Source organism: Egretta garzetta, unplaced genomic scaffold (assembly GCF_000687185.1).
Source record: "Egretta garzetta isolate BGI_Z169 unplaced genomic scaffold, ASM68718v1 scaffold251, whole genome shotgun sequence".
Lineage (NCBI taxonomy): Eukaryota > Metazoa > Chordata > Aves > Pelecaniformes > Ardeidae > Egretta > Egretta garzetta.
The window spans coordinates 7689309-7701449 of record NW_009258952.1 but is presented as its reverse complement, the minus strand read 5'-3'; the positions used below and the strand labels follow the sequence as shown (position 1 = coordinate 7701449).

General features: G+C 37.7%; 1 protein-coding gene across 3 annotated transcripts in view; it reads right to left on the bottom strand.

Moving 5' to 3' along the window:
* ARFGEF1 (ADP ribosylation factor guanine nucleotide exchange factor 1) overlaps nucleotides 1–5129 on the bottom strand; it is a 52648-nt gene extending 47519 nt beyond the window's left edge. For 2 of the 3 annotated variants that reach the window (XM_035890090.1, XM_035890091.1), the window contains exons 1-4: nucleotides 5004–5129; nucleotides 2523–2796; nucleotides 1862–1975; nucleotides 1063–1235 (exon numbers count right to left, since the gene is read on the bottom strand). In XM_035890090.1, the coding sequence (XP_035745983.1) occupies nucleotides 1063–1235; nucleotides 1862–1975; nucleotides 2523–2796; nucleotides 5004–5042 (600 nt within the window). In that variant the 5' untranslated portion in view covers nucleotides 5043–5129. Of the gene's footprint in view, nucleotides 1–1062; nucleotides 1236–1861; nucleotides 1976–2481; nucleotides 2797–5003 lie in introns of those variants that run through there. The other variant, XM_035890089.1, reaches the window with a different exon arrangement.
* Between the last annotated feature and the right edge of the window lie 7012 nt (nucleotides 5130–12141).

Sequence of the window (12141 nt, the reverse complement as noted above, 5' to 3'; positions counted from 1 at the left end):
TAGCAACAAGAAGTTAACATATTATACAAATATAACCAATTCACTATAGCCTTATGGTCTCAAGATTAAACTAAAACAAAACAAAATACCCTGCAGCCCAGTTAAAATGACCAAACTCACTAATAAAAATTGCTATCTCAGTAAAAAGTCAGAATTTAATTAAAGACTGTCATGAAATTAAGTAGGTCAAGTTTAAGTAAGGTAACTTGCAGTAAATTGTCTTCAGACATTTTCGGTAGATAACTAGTTTAAAAAAAAAAAACAACAGACTTGACATTTTAATAGAACGTGAGGAGTTACATATCTGTAGCAAGATAAGTTTGATAAAATTTCTACGATACAATAATCACCCCTATTACTAAGTTCTTGCAATTCTGTATTGTTGTTCCTTATATAAGCAACATGCCTGATGTTAATCTTCTATTTGTATGGCATATGTGACTGTAGCTTTTTAAGCTTAAAAGTTATTATTCCCAATCCTAATTACTCAGTACACTTTGAAAACAGATAACCCTCTGTCAGTTGATAGTGCACACATGCTGATATCTGATACAATAGAGGGAGTACATTTTCACATCTTTTTTCTTAATGAAAATCAAATCCTCTCAAACATGAAACTTTTTATCTGAAGTCATTGCAGTAAGGTCATGCTATAGGCTTGAAATTTCTACTTATTATTTCAAAAGAGCACACTGAAATGATATAAGTATGTCTATAGTTGGCTATATTCTTCACTATGTATATTGAATGCTAGTTTTATAGTTTCTCAGGAGCACTTCAAAAAACAGGGAACTGAGTTCTCTAATCTTGGGACAGTGTACTGTATGGGGCAGCTAAAAATATGCTAGAATAAAAAACGCATTGCCTGCGAAATTTACTCACAAAAATTTAATTTAAATAGTGTATTAAAAAAGAATAACACTTAGAACATGACTTAATACTTGAAATTCAACTGAGTAACTTATTTTATGGAATTGTATTAAACACTCTCTGCACAAGTGTTGGGCAACACTTAAAACATATTACTTTTTTCAGTATGTCCTAATTTATAACTACCTGTACCTGAGTATCGTTGGAAGAGACAGATAATCTGTCATCAGGTAAAGATGGTGTATAAGCAACAGAAATTGGAGTCCCTGGAATTCCATTTGCCTGAATGTTTTCACTGTCACTGCCATCCTCTAATGTCACAATTGTGCCATCACCACCTGCACTTTCAGCAGTCCCTTCCACATCTATCAGAAAAAATGTAAAAATTATAAACAAATGTTATGTAAGAATGCAAATTAAAAAGTGCTTTTAAATCAAACGTTTAAACACTACAACAATCATAAGCAAATTATCATAAAGAGGATATCATAAAGAACTTACATGGCATTATATAACTAAAATTCAAAATAGTCTTTAATTCCCACTAATGAAAATTACAATTAAAAATTACTTATAACTTTATATTGCCAAGTTTCCAAGAAGTATTGGGGGGAGGGGAGAGAAGTCACTGATTTGATATACACTTTCCGACAAACTGAAAAATGTAGTGCTATACTGCTACTACAGAGACAGGCCCACCTGTGAAGAGTTTATGTGGACATAAAATAGAAAAAAAAAAAAAGGAACAAGAATTTGTATTTTAAAAAGAACATTAGTCTCCAAGACAGATAGTGTAAATTAATGTACGAAATCTTGTCCGTTTTACTGTTAAATAATGCACAGCTAAGGTCAGACAACTGAAACTTTCCTTCAGCATGTGTTATTTAAATAATGACATACTTTAGTTAAATATTCAGAAGTGTTAAAATAATTCTTCATGTCAAGATTCGGACTGTAGTCGCTACTGACTATACAGATATTAATATAATACCTCCAACTACTATGTTCACCATTTCCTGCACAATACTTTCTACAATTTCTTGCGCCTTCTCTTCACACTCATTGCTTTCACCATCATAGGTTCCTCCATCAGCTTTAGAAAGATCTTTAAAAAGAAAAACAAACCCAAACACATATCAATGAGAAAGTCAGAAATTAAGGTACTATTTAACTTGCATTTAATATTTAAAAATTCAATTACAAATATATTAGTGGGAGAGCGTACATAAAAAAAAAGTGTTTGGATGCTTTGAAAATAGTATTTGCAGAACATAAGCATTCTAGTGTTTAACCCGCATATGGTAATTAATCCACAGGCCTATGCCAACAAAACACATCAATTTTGTATTTTCATGTACGTTAAGCACTGAAAACTTACAGGTTTTGAGATGTTATTCTCAAAAACTTTCACAATATTACATAGGTGCAAAGAGGAATCTTTGCTACAGTGGCTACAACAGAATGTGGGACTAAAGGATACTTGTGATAAAGTTTAACAGTGGTAACAAGGACAACAGGCATTTTACATTAGACAACTATTTGAAAATATATGCCTGACTCCAGATTTGGGAGAGGGGAAAAGACAATCCTCAATCCTTTCTTTTTACAGACCTTTTCCCTCCCTCCATGAAACAGAAATACACACTGATTACTTTCTGCTGCTGTGGCTTGGTCAGCTTCTGTCTGTTCATTTTCAGCACTAGAAATATCAGATCCATTTTCTGCCTCTATATCTTCTTGAAGGTTCTTGTCCACATCATTTGTGCTGTGGTCAAGTTCTCTCTCATGTTCTTTGGACAGCTGATCAGTCTGTGTTGGAATATGTCTCAACTGAGGTGACTCAGGCTCATGATGGCTTACTGGAGACTGCTGTAGATGGTGTTGCTGTCTGTGTCTTTCCTTTTCCATCTGTTTGGCTTCCTGAAGCTACAAAAACATTGCAATCACACAAGAATTTCACTATCAAAACAAAATAATGAGCTGTACACCTATTGTATACATTATTTTATAAACAAGAAATTGCTTATTGCTTACACAGTGCCTTCATAAAGTTGTAACAGTTAAGAAAATGCATCCTTTGTATTATTCTAAATAATTGTAATATCATACACTTCTGCAAGAGGACTGCTTCCCAGCTATCCACATTACACTTAACCATATCTCCACTGTGGAAGAGGGAGAACTAAACTACAAGGAGTATAGGATCAGGACTTGTCTGCCTGCCCTATAAAGAAGTTCAGCCAGTAGATGTGACAATACACAAAGAGTGGATGGAGAAACATCAAGGCAGATTTTTTTTTTTTTTTCTGTTTTGTAAGTTGTCACAAAGAGAGACACAAAGAGAGATACATTGGAGAACTTAAGAGTCTTCTGTTGTTCTACAAGCAGGTGGTATTAAGGGAAAGACTGAAAAAAACCCAAAGCAAAACAAACCTGACTAAACATCCAGGGGAAAAAACCAAAGACGGGAGTTAAAACTGAAATGAGCAGCACTTCCAAAACACTACAGAAGACAGATCAGATCATCAGAAAGAAATCATCATACTCAAAACTGTAAGACAAAGACTATTTTAGTTTCATGGTTCCTTGATCTGGAATCCCTGGAAAGGGAAGAATTTTTGTAATGTGTCTAATGGATTAAGACAAGAGTCACTGAAGTCAAACCAAAGCAGGGTGTCCTTTGAGGCGATGATCTAAGGACTGGCTTTCTATCCCTGCAGAGCCTAATATTTACCAAAAGTTTTGTGTATTTTTATACTGTTATTTTGGCTACTATGATCAGCCCTTCACTCTTCCACTTAAAACTTTCTATGCTGCATTTTTGGGGGTTCTACAGATCTCTGAGTAGATACTACATTTCAAATGACAGCTCAAATAATTCCTTCTAGAATTTTTTAGCTACCATATTAAAATAACTGCCCTGTGCGTGCAAAACAAGCAGAACTGCTTATCAACTTGCATAAAGGCTAGACTTACAGTCTGGCAAAAATGAAGACTTCCATTGTAGAATAACAATAATAAACCTCTTCTATATTAAGTTGCTCAGAAGGACAGTAACTGCACAGATTTCTCAAAACACTCAGGTACTGCATGGCTTTTGCCATGGCTTATCATAAATATGATGTCTCATAAATCTTTTAAGTGTGATAGTACCACATACCAATATGCAGTGGCTTCCAAGACGCAAGTGAGAAAATACTACCTATTCTTAGAGACAACTTCAGAGTCTGTACTGCAGAATTACTTCTAGGACTAGCTAGGAATTCAACCAGTTCTCAAATCCGGGCAACTGCTTTTTTATTTGTTTGGGTTTGGGGTGTTTCTTTTTTTAATAGGAACTAGAACAATTACTTTGCCTTGCTGATCGTTATTATCAGCAGTAGAAGGCACAGGGCATAGGCTGGGATCCATGCTGACAACTCACAACAGGAATTTCATAGAATCATAGAATCATAGAATGTTTTGGGTTGGAAGGGACCACTAGAGGTCATCGAGTCCAACCCCCCTGCAGTCAGCAGGGACACCGCCAACTAGATCAGGTTGCTCAGAGCCCCATCCAACCTGGCCTTGAATGTTTCCAGGGATGGGGCCTCCACTACCTCTCTGGGCAACCTGGTAACAGATGTTTCAGTAACATCTAAGTATCTGTTAGTGAATACTACACATTAAGATGTTAAAAAATGTAAATGATTACATGACTGGAAACGGGTTTGGGATTTTTTGGTTTGTTTTGCTTTCTTTTAATAATGGCTTACTACTATGATGTTTTATCATCACAGCAAAATTGGACCATTTCACTAACACTAATGTATTCCATATGCACTCTTACGCAGGAAGTGTGGCATCTCTTGACAGCCTGACAACAGAAACTGAAATTGAGTATATCCATTGAATATACAGGACCACTATGAGGAATTTAAATCCTATACATCACCTCTACCCTCCAAAACCACATTTCACACCAATTTCAGAGTGCAAAACACAAGAACAATGTAAGATACCAGATTCTTTTTTTTTTCAAAAGCACATAAGTTGGGAAAACCAAAAAGCTTTAATAATAGTGACAAAACAAATCTTTCAAGCTGGTTTGCTTCTAAGAGCTAGTTTCTATACAAAGATGCTGAGATACTCACTGCTTGATTTTCCATACGTGCAAAAATGACATTCAGCATTTGTGTTAGAGTGGCCTTGGCTGTGGTTTGATTTATGAGATTTTTGCTTGCTAGGTAGATATTGTAACATGTTCTTACAGCCTGTAGCACTGTTCCTTCGTGGATTTCTATGTGTTGAGATGTTACTGCAGTGAGCAAAGCCTAAATAAACAAACACACACACACAGAGTCAAAACTTCTTGTCAATCGAATAGTTTGCAAATGAATAAATATCAAAATTGGATTACTTTTAAAATATAACTAAGTACACATCTTGAACTGCAGTTTAATTAAGTTTTCCCATGTACTCTTGTAGCCATATTGGAACATCATAAATACCAGTTATATTAAATTGAGAGTTTTTAATTAACGTATCTAGGAAATACAAGTTTCATAGCCTATAACATGAAGAAGTAACCAATGGAGTTATCAGACAGGTAATTAATAAAAGTCATCCTAGAATTTTCTAGACACAAAATATGAGCAACAGACTACCTATTAAAATCTGGAAAGCAATCTGAAGGGTCCAAAAGTTTTTTTTACAAATAAATGTAAATGTGAAGAACAAAGACTGAGTATGAGATTAGGCAGTTATACATGGGACAACTACCCTTTCTAAACACTCTATCTGGGTAGATGCCAGACTATTGTGTTGCCCTCTCTGTAGAAATTCACTTCTTTCTTTCCATTTGAGCTAGTATCTGCTTCTCCTTTTTTTAAAAACAAAAAATTACACAAATAAGCCTCTATAAAATCAGGTAACACAGAAGTAAGGAACACATTAACTTTATGTGAGGTAGAGGCAGGCTGGATTAAAGAACAGAAATAGAATCAGATGAAAGCTGAGGACAGGGTGTAAAGACATTGTCAGAGATGCGTGTTGGAGAGTGTAAGGGAAAGGCAAGAGCTTGGTCCACGATAGAACACATTTATACTGATCATTGTACTCCAGTAGAAGAAATCAGGGAATTTTGTGCATTAAAGACTTTGACAGAGTTAATGACTTAATGGGACATTTAGGGTAAGTAAGAAAGAACTGGAAGCACTGGAAAGCTCATACTTTAAGTTTATCACAGTTAAAAACAAAAGTTATTTCAAGTGTTGTATAATTTACTCATCAAACTATGCCTCATTTCTCTGACATTGTCAGCACCTCTGTCTACACATGGCATCAACAACTGGACAATGAGCATCCACTGCTCACTCAAACCCTTTAAAAATCACTGTACAGCTTAACAGGAAACGAAAATCAAAGACCCACCTCACTGAGCTTGCCACTGAAGGAACCTGAATTCTACTCCTACATAAGCAGTCCACTTCAGGTTCCTTCTACCCATGGTGCCTCAGTTCTCTCATCAGTGGACGGAGAGGTACATACATGGATGACTGTACTTACACTTCTTACTGGAGAGTATATACGTTCTTATCTGCATGACCACTAAACAGCACCTCACGCTACAAAGCAGTACTGCCTAAACGACCACGAAGTGTCTTTTTTATCAAAAATCAAAAGAAAAAAAGAATTCAAAACACACCCAACCAACTGAAGAAAAAGAACTTAAGGAACTTAAGCCTCCGAGCACTCACACTGTTCTTTTTTTCCTCCCAAAATTCAGTTTACATGTCAACAGCCTTCTAAAAACCAAGAAGCACTAAGCTGAAACTCATGGCATCATGCTTAATTCTTACCTTCTCTGTGCAGTGATTCAATACATCCACAGAACTTAGGAATACCCTGCTTCTGCTTATAGAAACATCATTCAGGGAAGAAGACATATAAAAGCCGTAACAAAATCTAGTGCCTTATCTGGATGGAGATCAGTGACAAGTGGTGTCCCTCAAGGGTCGGTACTGGGACCAGTACTGTTTAATATCTTCATCATTGACACAGATAGCAAGATTGAGTGCACCCTCAGCAAGTTTGCAGATGACACCAAGCTGAGTGGTGTGGTTGACATGCCTGAGGGATGGGATGCCATCCAAAGAGACCGGAACAAGCTTGAGAAGTGGGCCCAGATGAATCTCATGAGGGTCAACAAGGCCAAGTACAAGGTCCTGCACATGAGTTGGGGCAACCCCCAGTATCAATACAGGCTGGGAGATGAAGGGATTAAGAGCAGCCCTGCCAAGAGGGACTTGGGGTATTGGTGGACGAAAAGCTGGACATGGGCCGGCAATGTGCGCTGGCAGCCCAGAAGGCCAACCCTATCCTGGGCTGCATCAAAAGAAGGGTGGCCAGCAGGTCAAGGGAGGTGATTCTGCCTCTCCACTCTGCTCTGGTGAGACCCCACCTGGAGCACTTCATCCAGGTCTGGAGCCCCCAGCACAAGACAGATGTGGACCTGTTGGAGCAGGTCCAGAGGAGGGCCACAAAAATTATCAGAGGGCTGGAGCACCTCTCTTATGAGGACAGGCTGAGAGAGTTGGGGTTGTTCAGCCTGGAGGAGAGTAGGCTCCAGGGAGACCTTATTGCAGCTTTTCAATACTTAAAGGGGGCTTATAAGAAAGATAGGGAAAAACTTTTTAGTAGGGCCTGTTGCAATAGGACAAGGGGTAACAGTTTTAAACTAAAAGATGGTAGATTTAGACTAGATACAAGGAAGATATTTTTTACGATAAAGGCGGTGAAACACCAGAACAGGTTGCCCAGAGAGGTGGTAGATGCCCCATCCCTGGAAACATTAAAGGCCAGGCTGGATGAGCAACCTGCTCTACTTGAAGATGTCCTTGCTCACTGCAGGGGGCTTGGACTCGATGACCTTTAAAGGTCCCTTCCAACCCCAACCATGCTATGATTCTGTTCTATGATCCATGTATCAATGAGTCTGCCACCAAAACCTGTTTATACATTTAAACCATTCCCCACCTGTCTCTTCCCCTTTCCCCTTAATGCAAACACCTTCTACACTGGCCTACACACATGATTCTGTGTGTCATATTTTCACTTACCTTCCACTAAGTGTTGTACTGCTCCACCTCTACCTTACTGCTAGGAATCCTTGGGTGTTTTGTGAGACTTGCAGATACTGAGTTAAAATATGCTGAACCCCATTAATTAGAGTTGCACATCCCTTCTGATCGGGTAACATATGTACATCCCCTACACCACAGTACTCTCAGTCTCCAGAATTTATCCCTAAAGCTACTCGTATCAAACACAGGTCTGCTGACTTCTCAAACTCTTTCCTACATGTTTCAGGAGCAAATGCGATCACCCTGAAGGCATGTAACAGTGATCAGATTCTGCACTCTCCTATCTGGAAAGGCTGGACACCTGTATGTATTTTAGTATTCTACTTTTTCAAGTTTTGTGTGTCATGAAGTCCTGAAAGGCCAAAACAGAACGGTCCCTTAATCTTTCACTAATAATTCTGCAACAGAATTATCTTTGAATAACTTTGTCTATGCCAGTTTAAAAAAATAAAATCAGTAACTCTTGAAAACAAACCAAGGAAGTGGAACGCAGGCATAAACAGACAGCCATTTTTTCCAAAGCGCTACTGTTTGGGCCCAATATAGCAAGTATTTAGATTTAGTTAAGATTTCTTTCACCCAATTCCAAAAGATAACACTGACACACACACACACTTATAGTACATCAGTTTAAGAACCACCTACAATTTCTCACTTGGAAGATAAGGTCTCTTGCTGCCTAGCATTTAGGACACTAATGAAAAGGGGCAGGGAGATCAAGTCTCTATCTCTTTTGTTCTAGCTGTCATTCATAAAGTTACTCCTTTGTGCCATTCTGTCTCCTTGTTAAATTTGGGTGATTAAGAATTTGATATTTGAAAGTCCAATTTTAACTTCCATCTCAGTTCAGTAAAGCCTTACTTTTTTTTCCCCAACTTTTAATAATAGGAGACAATGCCTGCTAGCAGAAAAGGTGACAAGGCTACAGATGGATTACATGCTCTTTTGGTTTAATTGGCTTAACAGCCTGAATTTCATAAGTCTCTTCAGTATGCTTGTTATGTCTACTAGAGCTTGGCTCTTTTCACACCACCTGATAAGGGGGTGTGAAGATGAACTGTTTACACACAGAGACATACCTCCTTAACGTATTAATCCAAATTCACTGGATAACTACATCTTCTGTGCTTCATGTTTCAATGCTATTTCTCTTCCTCTACTATCACAATCTAGCAGAAATATGAGAATGAACGTTGAGTCAGGAAGTATTTTACAATTACTCTCTGACAACATCGTTCCCTCTTGGCAGCTTCCATTTAGGGCTCAATATGACAGCATGCCCCGAACAACATCACCTCCTTCTGTATCATAAGAGTACATCATTACCACAACTGGCATGCCAGCTAACCCCAAGAAACCATAGGTTATGATCAGGAGTGGCAATCCTGCTCCTCAGAAATCCTTGTCAACTCAGATGTTAGAAAACCAATACTTCCCTTTCTCACACTATCAGTTTTTGTCAGATTACTCCCCAACTTTACTCTGTGGCCAAACAGCTACTAGGTCCAATGCTGGGAGGAAGAGAGGAGAGACAGATGAGAAGACGACAACCACTTCAGCAACAGTCCCCAGTTAAGCCGGATTATACAGAACCTCAAACTGCTACACAGCAATGCACGTCCTTGAGAGGTGGAACAACAAAAGCTCGGCCGTCCTCCCAGACACACACTCTTTGCAACAGGTCTGGGGCATGAAGCCACCTGTGCTATTTTAATGGCAACACATTAATACAATTAAAAACAAAACAGAACCAAAAAAACCCCACAGGTGCTTTTCTAGTGTTTGGGATTTTTCTTGTTTGTTTTAAAAGTGATTTTAGTAGATTCAGAGTATTAAATGCATGCCAGAACAAGGGATGAGGTAGGGCAACATCTGGGAGCAAAGCCTGGACAGAAAAATGCCTCTCTGCAGAAGTCAGAACAGCAAGCTACTGCAGCGGCTCTACTGACTATGGAGTCACAGCATTAGGTTGCTCTTTTCTATCATGGTAAAGATTTGCTGCTCAGGGCTTTTTGTAGCTGAGTTCCCACTCCTGGTGACATTTTGTGCATCTGTTTTCATCCAGTATCTTCAGTGTGAGCTAAGGAAAGATGATTAAAAAAAAAACAAACCACCCTACTTTACTATATTCCTCCCCTCTGCTGTTCTTCAGGCACGGAAGCCTTTGTAAAAACATTGTCACTACTACCTCATTATACTACAGGTCCTTCCACAAAAGCTTTCTTTGTCACAAAGCCTGCAAAAATACCAACAGCAATCAAGCCTTCCTTGTCCTGAAACTACTGGCTATCATCCTGACTGTGAGATTGTTCCCTTAAGCTTTCCTTCCAGTCCTTCACACCTATTGTTCTGTATTTGAGAAAGACCCTGTTGTTCTGTGCCTCCACCTAGTTACTATAAATAACGCTTATTCATTTTTATAAACAACCATCAGATGGGTTTGGGAAAGGAGAAAAATCTTCAGGATCATTTTGTGAGTTACAGATTACCATATCTTTGTAGTACACCCATAGTATTTTTTCTTTTAGCCTGAAGCATGTTTTCCTGTTCAGTGAACTTCCTGTTATATAAAATGAGTGTATTAGAACAGTGCAGAAGTATTGCATTTTGTGAGGCAAAACAGATGTAGTTTAAAAAGTAAACTAAATTAACATTAATTCTCTACTAAAAACATCCGGCGTTTACCTCTACCTCTAAATTTTTCATTCCTCTCACACTGAATATTCTGCAAGAACAGAATAGTTACAGCGAAAAAAAATAACAACCAGTGAAACGATTTAAGAATAGACAAGAGGCAGATGCACCTACATACAGACTTACTAGGAAGCCTAGTGTTCAACTCAGGGTCATTCTTTTCTTCCTCTCAGCCAACTCTGATCAATTTATCTTTGGAAGATTTATGACACAGTACAGCTGTCATCTGATCAGCACAGGCTACTTTGGCTAAAATACTCGTAACTCAGTTGCCTGGGAACTCTTGAGTACTTCAGACAGCACACAGAACACAGCGGCCCTAACCCCTCTCTCTAGTGTATTAGCTGCTGGAACCACATAATTCTCTTTCCTTTCAAAAGGGCTATAGGGTTATTTTTAATAATACAATTTTTTTAGAATTCAACTCGAAGCCTGAACATTAACTTATCATGAAACAATGTGTTACTATGGGCTGACTTTTGGAGAAAGGCAGGAGACTTAAGTCCTTAAACCACAAAGCCACAAATACATTGAATAACCACAGATAAATCATTTTTCAATATGAGTAACACTAAAAAAATCATCCAGAATGCAGTAATATAGTTCTCCACGCGACATTTTCTTTGTAGGCAAATGCTTTTTACTATTTCCAAATTATTCAGTTGTTTATGTTATACATTTACCATAGCTTTAAAAGACCTATTTTACCTAACTTAGCTTACCAACTTTGAAGACCTACAGAAATACACTCTAAGGTATGTAAAATAGAAAAATACAGTGTTTGCTTCCAGCATGCCTTCACAGTCAAGATAGTGATTTAAATCAACAGTGTCATACCCTAGATTCTACACCAGATTTCAGTAATAGTGGATCATTAATTAACACTTAGCATTTGGTTAATATTAGTATTTTTTCCCTAAGTAACATCAATTTCAAGAAAAAATAATCCATATTCACAAGCATGTGGTCAGTTACCAGCCCTGAAACACATTGAAGGGTTATGACTGTGGAGATTGCAGAAAGAACAGTTCCAGTTTATGCGATGGAAGATGACATAAAGAATATAAATTATATAAGAATATAAAGTATTATTTAGCTTTATCACTGGAAAGTTAGGTGTTCAAAATGAACTAGAATCTAATATGGAATTAAACAGATTTATATGTGGCAAAACAAAAGTATTTCATGTCCAACTCTGAAAACATAATCCTTCTCTAAAAAATAAAATCACGAACTGACAGGACAGCATTTTCAAGTTAAGTAATGAGTCCTAGACGTTAACTTAAGATGAAAGCCTCAAAATACGATTCAGAATAAAACCTCCCGCATCATTATTTCAATTCTCAAATCATTCCATAATCCACAGCTCCTTTTATCTCAGCAGGAGGAATTAAGCTTTTTATGATCTTTTTATAGGAAAAAATAACCACACTACTACATGATACTGTAGATG